We start from the raw sequence: 25,605 nt of genomic DNA, 5'->3' as shown, positions 1-25,605 counted from the left end.
AATGATAAAAACATTTATCATAACTACTAATTCTTAATGATTAGATTCATTATAATGATATACTCTTAAAACTTCTTATCAACACTTGCTATAATTGGTGTTAAAGCTCTGGTTCCAATCTACAAAGTTTATGCAGTCTAGACTGAATAGCTAGCTAGTCACAACACTTACAACTGCTGACATGCCTTGCCAGGTGATGGCAGTTAAGACAAAATTAGAAGAAATGAAATGAGAATGTGAATGGCTTTGGTATGAAACAAGTATAGAAAAAAGGTAGAAGGGATAACCAGAATTAATGAAAACAAAAAGTAGTGAAAGATAAAATGAACATGGATATAGTTTGGTTGGCAGAGTGCATGCCTAGGATGCAGGAGGACCCTGGCATGATCCATAGCTCTCATAAAATACAAAAAACAAAAGAAACATACGTAGGAACCCTGAAAAGAGGCACTAGAGTTAATGTAACAAAATTCACTCATCTGATATAATCTCACGGGGCTTTTTATGAAATGTTTTGTTAATACTGAATGACTAATAGCCATTCTGGCACCAAACAAGCTGAACTATTATTGTCAATCAAGTTCTTCTGCCCACATTTCAGCTTCCTTACCTGAAAAACTCAAAGTTTCAGTCAGAACGGTTGAAATATAACTTCTCAGGTTCCTTGTTACTGCTAAATTCCTGAATTTCATAAACTTTTCAGCATTTTTTTTTCCCTGAGACAGGGTTTCTCTGTGTAACTCTGGCTGTCCTGGAACTAGCTCTGTAAACCATGCTGGCCTCGAACTCACAGAGATCTGCCTACTGTGCCTTCTGAGTGCTAGGATTAAAGGCATGCATCCAGCTAGACAAGGTCTTTCTATGTGGCTCAGGCTGGCCTCATACTCAGTATCCTCCTGCCTCGGTCTTCCAAATACTGGATGAAAAAAACCTAAGTCCCCACACCCAGCTGGCATTTGCGTTTCTGAACACGCTCACCTATCTTTTCTTGCATTGTGCTTCAGCAGAAAGAGGCCTTATGTTTAGGTATGCTTTATAATAAGTGAGTAAATAAATAATAAATGAATAAGTAAACTCCTTTCCCCATGGTTAAGGTTCCTTGATCTGTCTTTTCTTACCTGTTGCTCCTCTGGCATTGGTCTGAAATGGGTTTGTAGATGATGCCGCAGAAGGACCAGTAGCAGCAACAAATGGATTCGTAGAAGGCGGAGCTTTTAAAGAAGTATAAAATATGCTATAAAATGCCAATATTTTATATTCAAGATTTCTAAAATTTCTTCACTATACTTTTCAAGACAGAAATGTAAGCCTTTTGATAACAAAAGGTTGCTCTCACACTAAAAACAATGTTATCTATGAAAAGCACATACCCCCAAATGGAGCAGGCCCACTTGAAGCAGGTTGTGTCTGAGCCGAAGCACCCACAGGCACTGTTCCAAAAACACTGCTGCAAAGGAGATCAAGAGTCAGCATTTAATAAAGAAACAAGCTCATTTACCTACAAGGTGGCCACAAGACGTGGAAGCACAGAAAATTAACTGTTCTACACATCACTTTGGCTTCAACGGTAACTCAAGGTAAGTTTATATTATGAAAAATTACTGGAATTCCAGTAACAAATTGTTTACATATGCCATCTTTTGTCAATCAGGAGTATATAGAAATTGAGAGAAAAAAAAAAAAACACGCATCTGAGATTGGATTTCATTACACGACAGCGTATTTTTAGTAACTGTATTTTCAAAGCCAAAAGAACTTAACCTTTACTGTATATTTCTACTAACCCACACATATATTATCATTTGTTTGAAGTACAGGATGAGCATGTACCTAACACATATACTTAACAAGTAAGAGTATTCATTTTCTTTCATAGGACACCAAAACTGACTGACTAAACTAACTAAAGGTTAGCCTGAAATGGAGAACTTGAAAGCTAGCAATGAACATTTTCCACCTCACAAAGTCAAAGTTCACTACATCTTCACTTTCAAGTTTATGGTAGAATGCACAAATTTCCCAGAATTCTAACATTCAATTTCAACAAGTTTTGTTTCTTTTTTGAGACAAGGTTTCATATAGTACAGGCTAACCTGGAGTCTTTTATGTAGGATGTGTTATGATAAAGGTTGAGGGTGACCTTTGCGTGAGACCATGGATTCCATGACAGGCAGTAACTTGGGGGGGGGGGGTAAGAGAACACAGGGATGACAAACACACCAGGCAGACAGAGCTTAAGTGAGAAGTTTTATTAGAAAGCTGAAGGAGGGGGAAGGAAAGGGAAAAGAGGTAAAGGGACATGGGACATGGAGAAAGGACTGAAGAGAAGAGGAAGACAGGAAAAGTTCTATCTGTCCCAGGGTAACAGGGGTCCTTTGCACCTGCAGACTAGTACTCATGGAATCCTGGGCTGACCAGGGTACTGCCTGAGTGCATTCTGCCAGGTGACAGAGGCAGGCCAGCATGATGCCTGAATCCTTACAGGATAACCTTGAACTTCCGATCTTTTTGCCTCTATCTCCAGGTACTGGCAATAAAGGTATGCACCTCTGTGCCCATTATTGGTGCTGGAATCAAACCCAGAGCTTCTTGCACGCTGGGCAAGGACTATCTTACCCTTGAGCACCATCCCTAACATAAGGGGTAGTCTTTACAGTGACCATACTGTTTGTAAAAATATCTGACAAATACTCAAATTCAAGCTACCATAAAATGAGTGGTTTGTGCCAAAACTTAGCAAAACTAATCAACATTATTGGAAACATAAGGAGAAAAACTGTCACATTCTACTTGAAAGAATGAGTAAGAATCATGAGTCAAACACTAGCCCAGGCAACATTAGGAAACATACTTTTTAAAATCAGAAATAAACTGGGCGTTGGTGGTGATCGCCTTTAATCCCAGCACGTGGGAGGCAAGCGGATCTCTGTGAGTTCGAGACCATTCTGGTCAACAAGGGCTAGTTCCAGAACAGTCTCCAAAGCCACAGATAAACCCTGTCTCAAAAAACCAAAAAAAAAAAAAAAAAAAAAAAAACAAAAACAAATAAAATAAAGCAGTGTTGTATGCAGAAACACAATACTCTGGTCTGATCCGATGATAATACCTTAATTTCTACAGCAAGGCTTTCCTGCCTTATTGTATTTTGTGTACATCAATACAAATGTCAATCACAGAAAAATCAAATTAGCATCTCAGGATTATAAAAGAGGTCTGAACTCAGAAATACTGTAAAGGGAACATTCCACAGATCATAACTTTCAATCACTAATGCACCACAATGCAATATCAATAATCCATTTATCACATGGATTTCATCTATGTTTCCAGGCCTTACAGTAAATTGTTACTATTATTAAAATACAACACAGACAATATTAATGAAACCAAAACAATGCCAAATTTTATTATTTGAACTCAATTTGTTCCATCTCAAGTAGTTAAATTTTCCCTGTAGAAGAGATGTCAAAGGAAAATAAACTAAATAATAATAGTAATAAAGTAGATATAACTATAGAAATGCACCAAAAGAAATAACTACAATGCTGTACACACTCCATAAATGTAACAGGTTGGACACAGAGACACAGGACTATGAACTCACAACCAACCTGGACTACTGGACTACGAATGACCTTATTTAACACAAGGCTGATATTTTAAACATGTAGTCTTCCTGTTCTCTGGAACTCCTTTCCACAAGGTCTGTGCGAGCATACAAGTGTGTGTGCAGTCTATAACACTAAATGACAATGACAATCGAGAGAACTGACAGTGGCAGTGCCATTTGGAGCAAATACTCTAAAAACTAAGACCTGACATATGCAACTTGACTACTAAACAAATTAACCACTGAGCATAATCCATATGTAACTGCCCATTTAGAACTTTGTGTTTCTTTTTTTTTTTTTTTTTTAGATTTTCTTTATTATGTATACAACATTCTGCTTCCATATATATCTGCACACCAGAAGAGGGCACCAGATCTCATAACGGATGGTTGTGAGCCACCATGTGGTTGCTGGGAATTGAACTCAGGACCTCTGGAAGAGCAGTCAGTGCTCTTAACCTCCGAGCCATCTCTCCAGCCCCGAAATTTGTGTTCTTAATTTTCAATTTTATATGGAGAAACAAAAGACCCAGGATACCCAAAACAACCCTGTACAATAAAGGAACTTCTGGAGGTATCACCATCCCTGACTTCAAGCTCTATTACACAGCTATAATCCTGAAAACAGCTTGGTATTGGCACAAAAATAGACAGGTAGACCAATGGAATAGAGTTGAAAACCCTGATATTAACCCATACACCTACGAACACCTGATTTTTGACAAACAATCCAAATATATACGCTGGAACAAAGAGAATATCTTCAACAAATGATGCTGGCATAACTGGATGCAAACATTCAGAAGACTACAGATAGGCCTAAGCCTTTCGCCCTGCACAAAACTTAAGTCAAAATGGATCAAAGACCTCAACATAAACCCAGCCACACTGAATCTACTAGAAGATAAAGTGGGAAATACCCTTGAATTAATCAGTACAGGAGACCACTTCCTGAACATTAAACCAGTAGCACAGACACTGAGATCAACAATTAATAAATGGGACCTCCTGAAACTGAGAAGCTTCTGTAAGGCAAAGGACACAGTCAGCAAGACAAAACGGCAGCCCACAGACTGGGAAAAGATATTCACCAATCCCACATCTGACAGAGGGCTGATCTCCAAAATATACAAAGAACTCAAGAAGCTAGTCTCCAACATACCAAACAATCCAATTAAAAAGTGGGGTATAGAACTAAATAGACAATTCTCAATAGAGGAATCTAAAATGGCTGAAAGACACATTAAGAAAGTGTTCAACATCCTTAGCCATCAGGGAAATGCAAATCAAAACAACTCTGAGATACCATCTTATTCCTGTCAGAATGGCTGAAATCAAAAACGCCAATGACAGTTTATGCTGGAGAGGATGTAGAGAAAGAGGAACACTCCTCCACTACTGGTGGGAGTGTCAACTTGTACAGCCACTTTGGAAATCAGTTTGGTAGCTCCTCAAGAAAATGGGAATCAGTCTACCACAAGATCCAGCAATTCCACTCTTAGGCATATACCCAAAAGAAGCACATTCCTACAACAAGGACATCTGTTCAACCATGTTCATAGCAGCATTATCTGTAATAGCCAGAAACTGGAAGCAGCCTAGATGTCCCTCAACTGAAGAATGGATAGAGAAATTGTGGTACATTTACACACTGGAGTACTACTCAGCAGAAAAAAAACAATGGAATACTGAAATTCTCAGGCAAATGGATGGAACTTGAAGAAACCATTCTGCATTCTGATCGAGGTAACCCAATCACAAAAAGACAAACATGATATGTACTCACTCATATGTGGATTTTAGACACAGAGTAAGGGATTACCAGCCTACAATCCACACTGCCAGAGTAACTAGTAAACAAGTAGGACCCTAAAAGAGACAAACTTTGTCCCATGGAGAAGGGGAAAGGGTCACTATCCCCCGAGCAAATTGAGAGCATGGGAAGAGTGGGGTGGGAGCTACAAGAATGAGAAGGGAAGAAAAGGAAAATGCAGAGGTCAAGACAGAAGAAGAAAGGATGAGTTAGGTGTAGATTAGAAGAAAGGATATGTGATAGGTAGGGTTTTAGTTGGGGGGGTGGTAGGGGAGGAAGGGAGGGAGAAGGGAACTGGGATTGTCATGTAATTCAATCTTGTTTGTAATTCAAACAAAAAAGTCAAAAAAAAAAAATGAAATTTGTGTTCTTTGAAGTATATTTAGCATCCAGAAATGAAAAGGAGTTAAAATTCCTAAAACTCGATAAAAGAATATGGCAAATACTCAAGAATTATATTTCACACAGCAAATTACATTCAATTTCAACTTAAAAACTATTCCATTATTTTTAAGTTACAACCCTACAAAGGTCCCTTTTAACTATGTTAACTGAAAGAGCAAAGTCAGCAGTGCTGACTAGGACAAGCTGTACCTGCTAGCGTTACTCGTGGACGTGTATGCATTACTGGACGTGGCTGCAGAACTGAACACACTGTCTAACTCTGCCAGTGCTGCATACTTGTCTGAAGATGCACTTGAGTGACTGGGAACTGAAACCACAGAACCAACAGGAGCTTTACCTGTGGTCCCAAAACCACTCCCTTGATCACCTCCTAGAGGCAAACAAACAAAGAAGTTACACCAAAACTTTAATATTATATTGTTAGTTCATCAACTATATTTGCCATGAAACACAGGTAAACCCAACACTGACTTCATCCAAACATTAAGTGGACAGGAATAATAGAACTCTAAGATAGATGGTTTTGTTCAAATGAACACATAAATTTATATGATGGACATAAGGAGGGATTTATATATATATATATATATATTTAATATAGTTTATTATATTAAATAATTAAATTATAATATAATTTAATATAATCTATTAAAAGTGCCATTCTTGCAAGGTTTTCCATGGGAAAAAAAAAAAAAAAGCAGAGATAATTCTAACAGTAAACATTATACTGAGAGCTTCCTGTGCTAGGCAGTGCTCTAAATGCCTTACATGGAGTAATTCACAAAATGGAAGTCCAAGAATTCAAGAATTCAATTCTATGATCTCTCACTTTAGAGATGAGAAAAACAATGCTAGGGATCAAGATGCAGAATGCAGTGTAGGACACATCCCCTCTGTTCTCCACTGAGCTATACACTGTTACAGGGGAGCTACTGGTCTAAAGGGCAAAACTTACTACAAAAATATATTAGAAAAATAATGGGCAGACTCTTAAGTTCAAGGCCAGCCTAGTCTACAGTGAGTTCCACGACAGCCAGTGCTACACAGAAAAACCCTGTCTCAAAGAAAAAAAAAAGGGGGGGGGGGCTTGTTAAAATGCCAAAATGTTAATAAAAATAGTTCAAAAAGCATATATGATTGAAATTACAAAATAACACTATAAACAGCTCAGTAAATGAAAATTTTTGGTCCTTTGTAGCCATAGAACCGCGTAAAATAAGACAAAAATATAATTTTCAATTACTTTCTTTTGAAAATCATTGTTTATAAATTAACTTCTACATCTTCAAAATTATAGCTGATATTTTACATGCAAAAATGCCAACGACCCTTTACTCAAAACATTTGTTATGGACATAACTTGTATACAAGTGAGAAAAGCATTGTCTCCTCAGATGTTAACACATGTAATTTAGACAAATTAGTATCAGTTTTGTTTACATGTTGATACCTTGCCCAGCACTGAAGATATTGTCTAAATTAGCAAGTGCCGCATATTTGTCTGCTGTCTGTAAACCAGCTTTGTTTGTTGAAACTTTACTAACAGTTGATGTTGTCTGGTGACTCTGGGATGTACTGAAGGTTCCAAAATCAGCACTGGAGGATTTGGGGAAGTTATCAAAATGAGCAAAATTAGCATTTACTGATCCAGCACTTCCACCTGCAACAAAATAAACAAAACATGAAATTTTCTAGGCTTCTCCCAATCTCACTGATAGATTATTTGTGATCATTCCTGCCTAAGTATACCCACGTGACTTTTATCAATTATGAAACTCAATTTTCTAAGGCCCTGATAGTATCTACCCTGAAATAAACAACAAAACTTGTTTGTGGAGGTGGAGGTGTCATGGTAACATTGGAATGACATTACTTGTAGCTATATAGTATGGTATCATGTTACAGCTCTTCAACAGACTCAATTACTCAATGTCTAAGAATCTGCTGGTTTTTTGAAGTTTTTAAAATCCAGGACTTCTTCACTTGAAGAACCATTACTTAACTCTACACAGCAAATCCAATGTGTATTCAACAGCCTGATGCTCCATAGTAGTTCAAGACATAAAAGTTAAAGTACATGACAGTCATTTTTGGCATCTTAAAGCACAGTTCATCACCAGTCAATAGCATGCTGCCTGCTCAATCTGTAAAGTCCTTTCTCAGCCCTAGAGACTCTTCTGAGGACTCCCAGGGACTACAGCCAGTGCCTTCCTCTCTGCTTTGAATCCTACACGGGTACTAGCTCTTTTCTCCTAAACTGTCAAGACAGTATCAAACATACAAGCAGGACTGATCATCACCCATGCAAAAGACCTGCATCAATCAGTTCTTCAACACTATAGACCAAATACAAACTGATCTTTTTCAAGAATTTAACTTTGGCTGTTTCAAAGAAAATTGGGCATGGTGACACATGCCTATAATCTAACTTACTCAGGAGGCTAAGGCAGGAGGATTGCCAGTTCAACGTGAACCTGGTCAGCACAGCAAGTCTCCATTTAAAAAATTAGGTTTTAAAGAAAAATCAGCTAAAACTAGCCATAGGTATGTTAAAAGACAACGATCTATTATGAGTAGCAAGCAAACAAAATACTAAATTTTTAAGAATTTTATAAAAAATTTTATTTCAAATTATTAGATCAACTTTTCATTAAAAACTATCTTTAACTGAGTTTAATAAGAAAGTAAAACTAATTTATGAAGGCTTATCATCAAAAATGATGATGATCTACAACTACAAAAACATGAAGTAACACAAAAAAGTACATAACTTAATAAAAGATGCCTATGGGACAACAGAACTTACTGTGGGTAGCCTGGAGAGGAAAAGCTGAAGTAAATTCACCAAAACTGCAGCTAGATGAAAGTACTCTAAATGCTGGACAGCCAGAAATAATGTAAATGATCAAAGTTAAAGGAGGAGGGGCAGAAAAGAAAATGGAAAGAAAAGGCTTTAAGACAACACATACAGAGTTAAAAGTTGAAAAAAAAAAAAAATAGTCAGCCAAAAAGCTAAATAAGGGTTCAATGAATTTCTGAAAATAATACACTTTAAGAAAGAATTTTCTTGAAAACCAATTCCTGCACAAAATTATTTCAATATTTGATTACATTGATAATTAATAATTTATACCTGACTAACATTAAAATGTTTTATTTAAGCTTGCTGCCCTATAAAACAACTTATTTCCATTTATATGGAAGCTACCATCTAGCTTCCTTATCGAAAGATACAACATCAGCCTTAATCATTGTGCTTCACGTACTTAAAAACTTCTGTTGCATTACAACCTCCGTGGATGGGAATTTTAAGGCAGAACCATGTGCAGGAAGAGGAGGATGGGTGCTGGACAGCAGACAATGATCAAAGAATTCAGAGAAACAAAGATTTCAGGTTTCCCCAGAGCTTTGTAAAATAGAACTACTTTAATATTAGGTCATTAGAGAATTTAGTTTTTCAAAACTACATTTGGAAAGTTTTGTTTTTTTAAAGCAAACATTTAAGCACAATGCTGGAGAAGCTCTACCTGTAGTTTGGGGCTGAAAAGGAGAGTGACTTGCTGTGGGGAAACCTCCAAAATTACTCGAACCACTAGACTGTCCAAATGCATCAAAGTTTGCAAAATCTGCATTTGCAGAATTCTGAGCTGTAAATGGCAAGGACAACACATGTTAATGAATATGAAAACTACAACTGAAAAGACATGACAAATGAATTTAAGAATTTTATGAAAATGCCAATGCAATATAATTCACTTTAAAGAGCATTAAGTTTAAAACAATCACATCTTTTTAAACCAATTAGTACTATATATTAAATAATAACCAGAAATTTCCAAAAGTGCTTTGTAAAGTCACAGATCTGTTCACAATGCCCTTAGTCACAGTACTATTTTAAAAAGACTCTAGTAACAAAAGAAAGCTATTTCAGAACATTAAGTACATTCTAGGAAATCCATTTTAATTTCTTATTGTATGTATTTGTGTGTACATGAACAGAATATAGAGGCTGACTTCAGGTGTCTTCCCAAGTCGCTGGGCTCCATACCCAGTTTTTGTGGGTGTGTGCTGAGACTCTTAAATTGACGTCATTATGCTTACACAGCAAACATTTTACTCAGCCACTTTCCCAGCCCAGTAACTTATTTTAAAATGATAATGAGATTGGTAAATCTGGAAAATAATTTAAATACCTAAAATAATGATACAGAGATGGTTTAATCACATTAATAATTTATTTTTGTTTTGCTTTTGTTTTTTAGTTTTGAGAAAAAGGGCCTTTCCTATGTAACTTGACTGGCCTCATGATCTCCTGCCTCAGTTACCCAAGTGCTGGAATTACAGATGTGTACTATCATGCCCAGCTGTCTGGTTTATCTAACGTTCATAAATATGTCCACCATCAGCACATAAAAGTGGGGAAAATCTATACGGACACAATCACCAAAAAGCTAAACATACTGTAAAAGTCAGCAATTATTAACACAAACCTCAGATCAAAGTTCTAGTTCTAGATAACAAAAAGCATTTTGAAAATGGAGATAAAACCGTAATAAATTCATAGGGGCTGGAAGATGGCTCAGTAGTTAACATTTGTTACACTTGCAAAGATCCAGGTTCAACTTCCAGCAACCACTTAGTGGTTCACAACTGTCTGTAACTCCTCTTCTAGAGGACTCCACACCTTCTTCTGGCCCCCACAAGGACTATATACTTGGTACACAAACATACATGTAAACAAAATACCAATACACATAGATGAAAGGTAAATCGTGTGTGTGTGTGTGTGTGTGTGTGTGTGTGTGTGTGTGTGTGTGTGTGTGTGTGTGTGTATTAGGAAGCAAGAGTTTGGTCCCTTGTTTGGTCAAGGGGCATTTTGCTACATAGGTTACTTTAAAGGGAAGAGGAAAGAGTCTCCTTATTTGGGAAATTTTGGTATATAGGTTAACATAGGAAAAGGAAATCCAGCATACATTTCAACAACTGAAACTTCAGATTTCTAACCCTTCTCAAGATCTCAATATGTAGCCTTAGCTGGCCAGGAACTTGCTATGTAGATCAGGCTAGCCTTAAACTCAAGAGACCCAACCGCTCTATCTTCCTTTAAAAAGCAAAGTGGGGCCAGAGACACAGCTCAGTGGATAAGAGCACGTGATAGTCTCGCAGAGGACCCAGGTTCAATTTTATTATGCACATGGTGACCTATAACCATTTGGAACCCCAGGTTCAGGGAACCCACTACCCTCTTCTGACCTCCATATCCAGACACACACGAGGCATACATTCATACATGCAACAAGACACAAAATACACATCAAATAAAATAAATAAATCTTCCAGAGTTTTTAAACTTATGTGTCTCTTAAGCCCTACCCTAGCCACATTACCCCAACATACACACAAAGCCTCTAAAGTACCTAGCAGTCCCCATGCCAGAAAAGCAGCAGACACATCCTCAACCGATAGTCTCCAGATCCAACCACTAACTTACAAGCAACATAGGACAATCTTTTAAAGGTACCACAGGAGGACAATTAACAAGTTCCTTCTTTCTCTAACAAATCACAAGAAAAAGGGATGAAGGGTCAACCTACAGAAACCTAACCAAAATTGATTTCCATTACAAAGGATACATTTTTTAAAAAACCTGATTCCAACAAACCACTTACACACTATGTGTGAGAGTAAGTGTATGTGTTTACACATATACATAACACAAACTATATATACAAACACCAATTTGAACTGGAATGAAAATTTGAATGCTGACTAATGAACTTTTACCATTATTTAGAATGATTCTATTCCTTCTGTGATACTTAACAATGAAAAGTCCAGAGTCTGGGCAATGTCTCTCATATGGCAAAGTAGCTACTACAAAAGCATGAGAATCTGAACTCAGATCCCCTCCACAATTATAAAACATCAGGGTTCAATAATATGTATCTGTAACTCCAGTGTTTGGGGGTAGATCTCTAGGGAGGCAGATTCCTGGAGCTAGTATAGCCAATTGGTTAACTTCAAGTTCAGTGAGACTGAAGAAGACAACTGACACTGACCCAGAGGGTACATGCAGATATGCATGAACATACAAAAACACACGGGAACACACACACATTAAAGAATCTTCTATGTTTTTTTTCATGGAAAGAAGTCACATTTTATCACATATCATCTCTTCTGTGACACTTTGGTACTTTTTAATAGAAGGCCAGGCAGTGGTGGCACACAGCTTTTTCTTTTTTTAAAGATTTATTTATTTATTTATTTATTTGTTACGTACACAATGTTCTGTCTGCATGTATGCCTGCAGGCCAGAAGAGGACACCAGATCTCATTATAGATGGTTATGAGCCACCATGTGGTTGCTGGGAATTGAACTCAGGACCTCTGGAAGTGTAGCCAGTGCTCTTAACCGCTGAGCCATCTCTCCAGCCCAAGGCACACAGCTTTAATACAAGTTCTTTCTGAAGCCAGTCTGGTCTACAAAATGAGTTTCAGGACAGCTAAGGCTACACAGAGAAACACTGTCTCAAAAAAGAGGTGTGTGTGTGTGGGGGGGGGTAATTTCAGCACTCAGGAGGTGGAGTGGGACCATAAGGAGTTCTCAGCCATCCTTAGCGTAGAGCAAGTTCAAGGCCAGCTTGAACTACATATGACCCTGTCTAAAAAGGTCCCCTAAAAGTTCTATGGTTATATATGTCTATAGGGGTAAACAAAATTCCTCAGTAGACTATGCTCACTGATACTTTATAATAAACAATTAATGATTTACACATACCCTGGGCAAAGTTATCAGGAAAAGCCTTACCTGCATGACTGTTAAAATGTGCAAAGTTAGCAAAATTGGCTGTAGCTGTTGACTGAGGAGCTGGAGCAGCAAAGATGTCTGAGCCAAGATCACTCAAAAGGTCAAACTGCTTCTTCTCCTGCTGCTGCCCTTGAGAGCGACCTACAACTGGGGACTACAAGCACATTACTTACTCATGGTGTTTCTAAAATACATACACATCGATGCATTAACTATAAAGACTTCTCAATCAGATATGCTTATGTTTTATATAACAGCTATCTCCAATTCACCATATTAAAAAAGCATTTCTACACAAGAATTACAGTATCTTGACTTCACTCCATTCTTCATTTTCCACTTTAAGTCTTGTGAAAACAGAAGCCTAGAATACACTGTCAAAGGGCAGGATTAAATCTGCACGACTTTGCTTCAAAACATTCATGTATAGTATATTGTAACAATGTTAAACAGTAACATTCCTAACATTATTCTCAACAAAATAAATATTTAGGTATCAGCATATAAATAATTTCAGTCTGTTCAGTTTGGGGAGTAAGAGACACTGCAGAGCTATTTGAATTTCAATGATGATAAGCAGCTACATAATCAGTTAATTAGAAATTCTACTATTTTCTGTTAAAGTACCACAGAGGCTATTCTTCTCTGACTCTGCTGGTCACCAGACTTGCACACTCAAGATGGACAAACTGAGCATCTTTACAAAATGATGGCAAAACCAACAAAACCACACATTCCTACCACATTATCAAACAATCTTCATGAATTGCATTACAAATGGCACAGATACAATGTTAAAGTTTCTTAGCACTCAATCTTCCCTACATGTTTAAGAGTTACCAACCCCTCACCTGACTAGGTGTGCCCTTATTTAAGTGCAGTGCTGGTGCAGAATCTCCCAGCAGAGATTTCAGGGGCTTGACCTCGGGGGTGCTGCTCGTGCTGCTGGCAGAAGACCCTGAAATAGATGCGTGAACTGATGCCACCACTTTGGCTTGCTCTGGTGGAACATACCTGCAATGTGAAATTAGAACAGACTGCTAAGAAAAATTTGAAGAATCATATTTAAAATATTAAATTTAAATTTTATATAACACTCTTACAATATCAATCTTACTAGAAAAGGTAGCACTTAGAACTGACAGCTTTGTACTATTATTACCTGAAATTACTCAAGGAAAAATAAAAATCAGTCACAAAACTTGTTTTAACTATTTACTCATTGCTTTCCTGCGATGATACACTATAGCAACTGCTATTTTGAAGACTTATACAATGAGTGGCTAACACTGTAAACTTTAAAGTGAGAAACTCTTAAGATCATAAACACCTGGAGATGAATGAAATGGTGAGGAAACACTTTATTATAATTTATGGCCCCAAATGCATAAATCATTAAAAACAAGACTTTACTTTAAAATTAACAAAGAAGTCATAAAAGAATATGAACTGACATCAAATAAAAATGCTCTGATCTATATGAACTATGAATTTTTAGTTGTTATCTAATGAAAAAACATATACAGGTATGCTCTATACCATATTACTCCTAGAAACCTGTCCTTAGCAAGTAACTAGATAACTATATATAGATACACTTAGATATTACTCTTGCAATTTTAATTTTAAAAAACTTGGAAACAAAGCTAACAAATACCTGTAAATAAAAAAATTATTTACAAACATTATGCTAAAATGTACATAAATCTGCAGTTACTCCCCTTCTTTGGCAGGTAAGGATGCCCAAGTGACTCAACAAGTTTTTCAGGTCTGATTCCTGCCTGTCACATAAATAGGACATGGGGGAGGGAATGAAGGAAGCAGAAAAAGAATGCAGGAATATAATGCCCAAATACCAGCAATGCTCATCTCTAGGGAAGGGATTACATGGCAACTCTGTAATTTTAGGTGTATTCCCATCTTCCTCCAATTCACCATATCAAGTTGGTGCGAAGAAATGAAGCTTTAAGGTAGCTAAAACCATTTCTCTCCTAGAGACAGTGGTCAATCCCCAGCTCCATCACTCAATAGCTGTGAAACTTTGGGCAAATTAACTTCAACTCCATGCTTCGATTTTTTTCACCTATAAAGTTGCTGTTGGAATTAAACAAATTCACATTTGTAGTATGGTTAGAATTAGTTACCAGTGTATTAGCTATTATCCAACCATTAACAATCACAAACAATTAAACTAACCCCATCAAGTAAATACAGGATATGAGGAGATCCGAGAATGAAGCAAACTCATGTTCTCAATAATCTGTCATTGCACTAATAACATGAATTCTTCGGTACGGCCAAATCTGACCACAAGATATGACAGATAATAGTTTATGGCTAAAATGATTTGCCGCCACTTAAAGTAAGCAAGAGTATCTAAATGAAAAGAACCATCTCAAAACTTTATCTGGAGCCGGGCAGTGGTGACGCACGCCTTTAGTCCCAGCCACTAGGGAGGCAGAGGCAGGCAGATCTCTGTGAGTTGGAGACCAGCCTGGTCTACAAGAGCTAGTTCCTGGACAGCCTCCAAAGATTCAGAGAAACCCTGTCTGGAAAAACCAAAAACCAAAAACCAAACAAACAAAAAACAAAACCTTTATCCAGCGTCATCCTGCTGCACTGAGTCCTACAACAAACGTTCTTAGAGACTGACTGCTTTCAGTGGCTGCTCAGACCTCAGTGTAAACCCACGTCACTGCTCTCTAATCGCATTAGGGAAGCACGAGGCAGGTGGTGTAGATCTTGGCTCTTGAGAATGACAGCCAACACTGCTCCATCCATCTTTTTTTTTTTTTTCTTTTGTTTAACAGCCCTGGCTGTCCTATCACTCTGTAGACCAAGCTGAACTCACAGAGATCCACCTGCCTCTGCCTCCTGAGTGCTGTGATTAAAGGCGTGCATCACCAACGCCACCCCAATCCATCACTTTTAGAAAGCTTGTATGTATACTATTCTTACTTATGACTACTGTGTTCCTTAGGAAAGGGGAAAAATCAACCCAAAATATTGTCTGAGACTTAAGGACTTTCAGATCATGGTTTGAAGGAGAAACTTGCTGTTATGACTGCGGGAAAGGTACTGAGGACTTACCTATACAGCAGCATTCATACTCCTCCTTTCTCACATTCCTGCTTCTTTTTGCAGCTAGAGCTAACCTCACTAAAATCCCAGCTAGCTAACTCCTGAACGCAAACTGACTTTCTGAACTGTTGAAAATTAACACTGCTGCAAAAGGAAACAGCTATGATAGGGCTACTCAAGGAGAACAGTTCTATCTATAGGCTGGGAAACCTAGAAACTTAAGAATGATAAAAGGATGATGGCTCCTGTTTAAAAACAACAACAAAAAAAATCACTTGTTTGATGGGGGAAGTACTTCCGTGTATGTTTATCTTATTGTTAAATAAAATACTGTTTGGCCAATGAGACAGCAAGTTAGAAGGGACTAGGAGTCAAAGAGGATTCTGGAAAATGTAGTAGAGAAGTGGTGATCCAGGCAGGAAGTGACATAGCAAGGAGACTCATATTTAGCAAGGAAACGGGAAGTGTTTGCCCTTTTCCCCTCCACTCCTGCTCCAGTGGCACAATGTGATTCACCGGCAAGGAGGGAAGCCAATAAGGCATCCGATAAGATAAGTCTTATAAAATATATAGATTTATGTTAGTTAAGACTGAGCTAGCAGATGAGAAGTCCTAGTCATTGGCCAAGCAGCATTGTACCTAATACAAGTTTCTGTGTATTCATTTGGGCCTAACTTGGGCAGGCAGCTGGCAGAGACCGCCCGCGTGGCGGTAGGGCTCAGGCGGCTTTTGGTGGATTTATCATAACACTTGTTCTCTGTGACTTTGAGGCCAGGCTGGTCTACAGAGCTTGTTCCAGGACACTCAGGGCTGTTTCACAGAGAAATCCTGTCTCAAAAAACTAAAAACCATTTGTGCACTATATTTAGTTATCACCCTGGTGACCTTTAATATTTTCTTCTTTCTTGAACTAAAATTTCACTGCTATATGTCACCTATTCATACCTAATGCATCAAGGACATCTGAAGAGAGTCCTAGTTAATCTAAACTTGTAAAGCAATGTTAGAATATGGTCTGGACACAATGAGTAACTAGGAGCAAATATGCTTTCTGTTCATGGATATATCTGCTCCATAAACAACAGGAAACTCCCTCCTACCAACACTGCCTTTGACTACATGACTCCTTGGGTCAAAACTCTGTTCCTCAGGGAAACAAGAAGCTGTCGGTTTCCCAATTAGCCACTCCCTCTATCCTCACCTCTCTCACCTTAATTCCCCAAGAAGGAATATGTACTGTTCAGTACTGACTGCTATAAAAAGAGATCACAGTTAGTTACTCATTTTTGTCCTTAGTTATTTCATAAAGCTAAAGCTGAGGAGTCCCAAAAACTAAATACTAGGTCTACAGTTCTGTTAAAGGGACATGCTGGCTTTAGTGTAGTATAGAGGGAGTGAAAATGTTCCCGTATTACCCAACCAGCAAGTTAATTTGTTGGGTGGGAAAAAAAAAGACTTCCAGCAAGACACGACAGATTACTACTACACAAGAGATTTAACACAGTACCTGGAAGATACTACTCAAACACTTACTAAAGACATAAAGATTGGAAGGAAAGAAGCATTACAGGACTAAAACATCTAAGGAAATTAGGAGAGAACACTGGCTTTCCATGGCAGGAATCTTGACATGGTAATAAAAGGCTGTTTGCTGCTCGACATAGATGCTCGAAGATAACATACAAGCAAAAGTTTCTTGTGGTGATATCTTGCTTATACAGATAAAGCTGTCTGAAGGCCAGAGAATGGAGTTTGCCACTAGCTAACCATAGAGGTCTGGAGGTCTGTACAGACAAACAGGAAGTGAGGTTGCTGGGCGCAAACAGGATATAAGCAAAGAGAAACAGGAGCTCGCTGTCTTGTCTGCTGAGAAACGAAAGGTGTGGACGTGGTTTGCTCCTCTTTGATCTCTCAGCATTTTCCTCTATATATGACTCAGGGTTTTTATCTAGACCAATTAAGAACTCCATTTACATTTTGGCATCCAACATGAGGCACAAACCCACGACTATGGGATTAAGAGTCCCATGCTCTACCGACTGAGCTAGCTGAGCTGGATGTGCCAACTCTGGGAAGTCTCGAGGTCTGGGAGTATGTTCCTTAGTCTAAATAAAAGCTGAGTCAAACCACCGAATTCACCCTGGCACTGGGTGGAGGGGAGTAACAGGGAGACAAGCTTGGCCCACTTGACTGAGGGAGCCCACACAGCTGGCAGCTTTCTCAGAGTCAGACTGGGACCCTCATGGAGCGATTTGCCCCTGTCCTGCCATTAATGTTCTAGCCACATGGGCGCCAAATGTAAATATAGAGGAAAATGCTGAGCGATCAGAGAGAAGGGGCAAGCCATCGCCACACCTACCTCCTCCGCGTCTCAGCAGACAAGAGGGAGAGTTCCTGTTTCTCCCTGCTTATACCCTGTTTCTGCCCAGCTACCTCACTTCTCTTATCTGTCTGTACAGCCTCCTATGGTTAGCTAGTGGCAAGCTCCATTCTCTGACCTTCAGGCAGGCTTTATTTGGACAAGCAAGATTATCACCACAGTTTCTGGAAACCAGATCTAATGAAAAGTCAAAAGGTAATGAGGCTGTACCCACCAATCATCATTTAATTCCTTCATTTCTGCCTGTCTACCTTAACTGTGTCAATCAAATCTCAACCACACTTGTGGTTTGGAAGGCTTTTAACTATTTACTCACCATCTCTTCTTTTCGTATTTCTCTTGTAGGAACTCTTTCACTTTTTGTGGATCCCTGAAGTCTGGAATTGCTGAAGATCTATCATCAAATAATCCTAGCCATATCTGTTTACAGACCTTTGGAAGGAATTAGGAAAAAAAAGTGTTAAATTCCATGTCTTTATTTAATAAAATTTAAGGGAAAACTTCAGTTCTTTTAGAAAGCTACTAAGAATGCTGCTCTTCATGACAGTGTATTCACTACAGTGATAAGTTCAGGAACTAAACTCACTTGCACATGCTGCAGGACTGAAATTTCAGCAACAGCTCAAGAACAGAACTTCCCAAGCAAACAAGTAGTGAATTGAGATTTGAGAGCACTGGGGTTCTTTGGGTCTCAGCGTGATCATGAGCCATAAAGCATAGCAGCCAAATAATCTGTGGGAACCTCAGTTCCTTTACCCATAAAACAGTAACTTCATCAACAGCAATTTTAGGGCCCTTTAGCAAGCTAAAAGCCAACCAAAAAGAACACACAAACGCCAAAATCATCAACAGTCTGTTGATAAAGTATAACAGTAATATAAATAAAAGCAGAACAATTCTAGCTTTTCTGAGCCAGATGAGAGTCTGAGACATTTAACTCTTTTGAAGAGAAATGAGTCAGAATTCAAATATAACACAAAACATAACTATAAAGAGAAAGATAAAAAAGTTGGTTTCATAAAAACATAAAACTCTTTCAAAACAACTTAAAGCAACAACAAAAAGCAGAATACTAATCAGCAAATAAAAGGAACAATGTGTTGGTACACAAACTTTAAGACAATTATGCTGGAAGACAGAAATGAAGCCAAACATGAAAGAGGACCAGCAATACAAGTAAAATCCCTGTGGCCAACCTAAGTCAATCCCTGAAACCCACTGTGGAAGGAGAGAAAACTCCCAAATGTCGTCCTCTGACCCCATATGCATGCCATGGCAGGCAGCAACATATGCACACATTAACAAATACTAATCTTCTAAAAAGACCTCCATTCTTTTGTGCAATTGAGAGTTACTTCTATGGAGTACTGTTCCTACCAATAAGGAAACAAGCATTTCTCAAATGTAGTCAGTAAACGTGTCACTAAGCTTTCCCAATACACCAAAAAGCTTGCCTCTTTGCCTTCTGGTAGTCTACTCTCACAGTCTAGTCCCTGAAAAGTTAAGTCTTTCTCTCATGATCATATTAAAACTGTAAGACTTTGCTAGTAGCAGTCTCTTTTCTGTTTGTTCTGTTTTAATAAGATTAAAATGAAAAAAGGGTGTTTTTTTGTTTTGTTTTGCTTTTGTTTTTCAGGTGTTTTTTTGTTGTTGTTTTGTTTTTGTTTTTCCTTTGGGAAGAGAAGGAACAGGGAGAGCCAATTAAAACTGCTTGCAGTGCTGTGTACTGGTGACTGCATGAAGGAAAGAAGCCTGAATGTGCGTCTTTAAGACTGGTATCAGCACAATGTTGATTTTGGCTAAGTGCAACAGAACAAAGGGAGGGGGGTGATAATAAGACCATGGATTCTAAGCTAGGCCAAAGAAAAAAATTAAGACAAGTGCTTAGCAGAATGAAGGCTCTGGAAGTTGGCTACTGTAGTTAAGCTTCACAGTAAAATTAGTGGGAATAAAGGATCAGTGGGGGTTACACAGCAAAACACTTAAATCCTAAATCTGGGAGGTGATAAAGTTATTGATGAAAAATGGGAAATGGTATGTAGGACCACTGGAGACAAAGTGGGGGACTCAAGGGCTATGTGAGTGATCCATGTGGACACTGGTAGGGAGTTTAGCAACAGCAAGAAAAGTATAAAAGGAACCATCTAATGTATAAAATGAACAAACAGTGTGGGACAATAAGACACATGAAGTAATAACACCTATTGACATGAGGAATATGAGTGTGGGGCTACATATCGTCCTGAGGAATAATAATGACCCCTAGAAGCCATCATTTGAAGGACTCAACACATAATGGGATTAGTTCTGATGATCTCTTTGTGGAAAGGAAGTGGATAATCATCCTAATTATAGCGTGACATGGCTGCAGTGCTTGAGAGCCTGAACTAGCTCAGCCAACTCTGATAGGTCTTCTTATATAAAATGCAAATAAAAATGGGACTGACTTACTAGGGATATTGGGCATGTTCTATGAGTTAACACAACTAACACTGAGGTATATACTACATTCCTATAATACTATTATAGTATTAGTATATGAGTATTCATTGTGCTGTTTTTGAGAAATCTGCCGTGGCGGGTGATTAGATAAGCGTCAGCTGATATGCAGGAAGTTAGGTCCACCTTTAGTCCTGCTTCAGACAGAACCTAAGTGGTCTTGAATCATCAGCCTCCGGTGAACTCACAAAGTGCTCTATACTAACTGCCATATGTTAGACTCACCAAGTATGTGCCTCATGAAATACTTTTCAACCCTTATGATGCTCAGAAGTTGAGCCATGGTGCCCAATGAACAAAATGAATCTGGAAACCAATCTTAGGGAAAAATTCAAAATAAAACCAAAGAAAAAATAAACTGACACTAGCCAACAAAAAAATTTAATAAAACTTTGAATTATTTTTCTTCGCTCTAGAGCTAATTCATTTTAGAATTACCATCATGATCACCAACAACAGAATGTAAAGTATTTTTAAAGTATACTTTTATCAGTCAGTTTGTTGACAAATGGACACTCAATGTGGATAACTGGAAGTTAACCAAGAGACTACTGTAAAGCACGGACTGGCTGTAAGGAAACCTCAAATTAGAGCAGTGTTCTCAACCTTCCTAATACTACAACCCTTTTAACAATTCCTCATATGGTGGTGACCCCCAACCATAAAATTATTACATTGCTACTTCATAACTGAAATCTGCTGTTATGAATTGTAATGTAAATATCTGTGTTTTCTAATGGTCTTAGGTGATCTGGGAAAGAATGATTCGACCCCTTCCCCTCCAAAAAGGTCATGACCCATAAGTTGAGAACCACTGAGTTAAAGCATAGCATTCCAGAACTCCACCAGCCACTGCAATAAAACATTCAACGAAGCCTCAAAACCCATAAAGGCTAATGAGAGCTGTGAGTGTCAAAGGATTCAACCATGCTGCAGAGATCCAGTAACCCAACAGCAGGACCCAGCCAGGCTTCCATTCGTTTGTACAGACAGGCTTGCTACCAACACTGAAGTAAAGGCCAGAGCTCCAAGAGCAGGGGTGACAGCTGTTGATACAGCAAAAAACCATGACAAAAAACATACACACATATGTCATGGCCAATCCCCAGTTACTTGTATAAAAGGAGAAGGTAGGAAACAGCTACAGGCTTTAGATGGAGATGTAGAAAGATACTTTTCTGATTGATTCCTAAGTTTAGAAAATAATTATCACATGGGAACATGATGTGCTTTGAGTAGAATTTAGTGTACAGCTTCATCAACATAATATATCAATTTTTAAAACACTGTTCTCAGGCAATAAATACAGACTACAAAGGCAAATGAGGCTCAAGAGAGAAAATGGTTTGCCTATAGTCACACGGTTCATAAATTAATAGTAATGAAATGAAAACTTGAAGATTTTTTCCTAGTCCCATTTAGTTACTATTTTTTTCAAATAGGTTCTAGTTATTAAAACACAGATAAAGTAGGCAGCCATGGACACACATGCCTGTAATCCCAGCACTCAAAATGCTGAGACAAGTGAACCATTGTGGTTTTTGAGACCAACCTGAGCTAGACAGGAACTGGAGTTAAGTCTGGGCTCTGTAGTGAGACTGTCTTAAAAACATCAAATAAAAACAGAAAGAGAGGCTAGGAACAAAAACCCACTCCAATCATACCTAGTGGTTATGTGTTGCTTCCATTTATTAGATATGCCAGTTCATTAAAATCAAGAATTTTTTACATACTCCAAATTCACCTTGCCACCTCCCCAAAAGATATTTCTTCAAAAATTTTGCTATATATGTAACAAGGATGAACCTTAAGAACAATAGCTAAAATAATCTGTTTAAGGAAGACAAGCATTATATGAGGGACCTAAAACAGAATGGTGGCTGCCAGGAGCTGAGGAGGGAAGCAAAAATGCGAACTCAAAGCAATCTGCTGAGTAACGCTGCCTGTGCTGGTTAGCAACAATGCATTGCACAGTTAACAATGTATCAGAGTATGTCTCATGTAAGTATACTTACGAAATTAAAGGCATAATCTTCAAGCTTAGTATTTGGAAACAAGTTTTGTTCGTCACAGTAACATTTACTTACACTCAATAACAGTTCCTTAAGGAGGTGATTAATAAATCAGTTTCAAAAATGAAGAATGGAAGGGCCTAGGCATAGCTTAGTTGTTAGAGTGTCTAGCATACATGAAACCCTGGATTCCATCCTTAGTAACACACAAAGGAAGGAGGGAGGGAGGGAGGGAGGGAGGGAGGGAGGGAGGAGGGAGGGAGGGAGGGAGGGAGGGAGGGAGGGAGGGAGGGAGATAAATCAAACACACACAACAAAGAAAGAAGTGGACTTTATCTGAGGACTTTACCTCAAAAGCTATTATTCTGTTCTCAATCTAACAGAAAGCTCAAACACTACCAAGCAATGAAGGATACTGTTTATATGCAGAGACTACATGCCTGCAGAACACCAGCAACAAGCCTCTCCTCAGTCCTTTGCTCACATGCCCTACCACATAGGAAGGATAATCTACTTCTAGAAAAAAATCGTGTGCACAATTGTTACGTTTTCTTTTCTACAGAATTATCTAGACCACCATTCACTGGTAGTCTACCACTAACTCTGAGAACCAAAAGTGAAATTCCTTTAATTAAAAAGCCAACATTTACATACAGTGTCACAAAGACGACTGTGAAAGAAACAGAAATTTGATGTATATGTTTCCCTGTGTATATGTGTGTGCATGCTGATGTGTGTGTTGGATTGCCTTCCTCAATCACTCTCTACCTTAGTTTTTGAGACAGTATCTCTCACTGAACCTGGAGTTCAATGATTAGTTACAATGGACAGCAAGCTCCTAGAACTCTTCTATCTGATTCCACAGTGCTATGCCAGGCTTTTTAAATGCAGGGTCAGAGGATCTGAGCAAAGGTCGTCCTCCCTCATGCTTGTGTTTTAACAAGCCCCTTTACCAGCAGAGCCATCTTCCCAACCTATCATCCGACAGAAACTTTATGGCAAGAAGGAAACATCACAAGACACTTTCATATTACAGCAGGATGGATCTAGCATGTAACCCAGAGGGGACACGTGTTAACAGTTCAGTCCCAAAGGTGGCACTACAGGAAAGTGCTGGAACCTCTAAGAAGAGACCTATGGAGCTTTTCAGTCATTACAGCAAGCCCTTAAAAACAACTGTGAGACCCCAGCCCCAGCACTCTTCTTTCCTGCCCTGGTAATGATCCATGCAATGTCACTCTAAGGCTCTTGATAAAATATGCTACCTCCTCAGACTCTGAACCAAAACAAACAATGGCATGGTAGCATATACCAGTCTCCGCATTCAAAGACTGGTATAGGAGGTCACAGCAATTTCTAGGCCAGCACAAGCTATAAAGATGCTGTCTCAAAAATAAAAAAAGAGAGCCAAGTGGTAGTGGTGCACACCTCTAATCCCAGCACTGGGGAGGCAGAGGCAAGAGGATCTCTGTGAGTTGGAGGCCAGCCTGGTCTACAAGGGAGTTCCAGGACAGTCAGAGCTCCACAGAAACTTTCTCAAAAACACAAACAGATAAATAGACAAACACATACAGACATAAATAAATACAAAAACAAATTTAAAAGTCAAAGTAAATATTCTTTACAGGGTACCTCAGGTAATTTTATAGTGACAAAAAGTTGATTAAGCTTCAGGATAAGGTGTATGGGAAAAGTGTGTGAAATAATTTGTTGGCCAAAAACACAGCAAATAAATACAGTGTCTTACTGTCGTGTGTATCCTTACCATCTGGCACTCCATGCCCTATAACTTATAAGAGATATATACTCCACTACATCTGCCCCCCTTCTGTGAGAGTCTAAACACACTTAATAGCAGAACAATTTATAAAGCCTGTCTATAGAAACTAAAGACATAATCTCTAAAACATCTGGCCTTGGCACAGATTTATAAATAACAGTATTAATTGCTTATTATAACTACCAGCAGCCCAATATACAGACGTACCTATGACTATAACTATTAGTCTTATAATTTTTCAAAATAGTGAACAATTCTTGACCAAGTTCTGAATGATGGAATAATTTCCCTAGATTGATACATGTAATAAGTAAATGCATCAAGGGTTTTAATTGGTGGTTTTATGTTTTCATGTCTTTTGCCTTGAATCTTGGTAATCTTTCCCATTGGTTCTGGGTGAGAAGCATGGCTTTCTTTGGCAGTTACCATGTACACAACTGTAATACATGTAACACAGGATTAAATTATATGTGCACTTGGTTGTATACATGGTTCCCATTATATAAATGTCTGAATGACCATATAATACATGGCATGCAGACGAGTTCTATTCAATACATTATTACAAGTTATCCATCACCCATCCATGGTGTTTTCCCAGAATAAATCAACAATGTCTTCCAATAGTGACAACAATCAAACATGTCCCCCAACATACTGAAACTCTAGCATGGTGAACCAAAGGGAGAAGAAAAGACCTAAGAATGCTGCCAGAGCCAATACTTTCTGATCTCCTAACTCAGAATCACTCATCTCCAGGCATAAATTCAAGATGCAGGACACTGCCATTTTAATCCTAAATATATGTATTTAAGAATGGCACCTTTTAAAAAAGATTTTTTTTGTGGGGAGGGGATAATCAGGAAAAGAGACAAGACAGACATAGGGTACAGTGCCCTTGGAGACCAGAAGAAGGCATCAGATCCCCTGGAGCTGCAGTTACAGGTAATTGTGAATTGCCTGTCTTGGACACTGGGAACTAAACTTAAGTCCCCATAAGAGCAGTATGTGCTCTTAACTGGTAAGCATGCTGTCCAGCTTTGTAGCTTCCTATATGGTACTCAAATCATCTACTAACTCAAAATACTTTATCACTGGCCAAACCAAGACACTTTAAAGTGTATTCTATTCTCTAAAACTGTATTTTAGAATATTTCACAATTGTGAATTCACTTTCCAACACTTTAGAAACTAAAGTACATGTGTATCATAGC

General features: G+C 38.4%; 1 protein-coding gene across 3 annotated transcripts in view; it reads right to left on the bottom strand.

The window, feature by feature from the left end:
* Agfg1 (ArfGAP with FG repeats 1) overlaps positions 1–25,605 on the bottom strand; it is a 51,673-nt gene that overhangs the window by 8,117 nt on the left and 17,951 nt on the right. For 2 of the 3 annotated variants that reach the window (XM_027397387.2, XM_027397388.2), the window contains exons 3-10: positions 18,417–18,532; positions 13,491–13,653; positions 12,640–12,793; positions 9,356–9,475; positions 7,279–7,488; positions 6,018–6,198; positions 1,371–1,447; positions 1,119–1,211 (exon numbers count right to left, since the gene is read on the bottom strand). In XM_027397387.2, coding sequence (XP_027253188.1) covers positions 1,119–1,211; positions 1,371–1,447; positions 6,018–6,198; positions 7,279–7,488; positions 9,356–9,475; positions 12,640–12,793; positions 13,491–13,653; positions 18,417–18,532 — 1,114 coding nt within the window. The remainder of the gene's footprint in view (positions 1–1,118; positions 1,212–1,370; positions 1,448–6,017; positions 6,199–7,278; positions 7,489–9,355; positions 9,476–12,639; positions 12,794–13,490; positions 13,654–18,416; positions 18,533–25,605) is intronic. The other variant, XM_035441072.1, reaches the window with a different exon arrangement.

Source organism: Cricetulus griseus, chromosome 2, assembly GCF_003668045.3.
Source record: "Cricetulus griseus strain 17A/GY chromosome 2, alternate assembly CriGri-PICRH-1.0, whole genome shotgun sequence".
NCBI lineage: Eukaryota > Metazoa > Chordata > Mammalia > Rodentia > Cricetidae > Cricetulus > Cricetulus griseus.
Note: the sequence above shows the minus strand (reverse complement) of the source record. Positions and strands in the feature narration are given on the sequence as shown.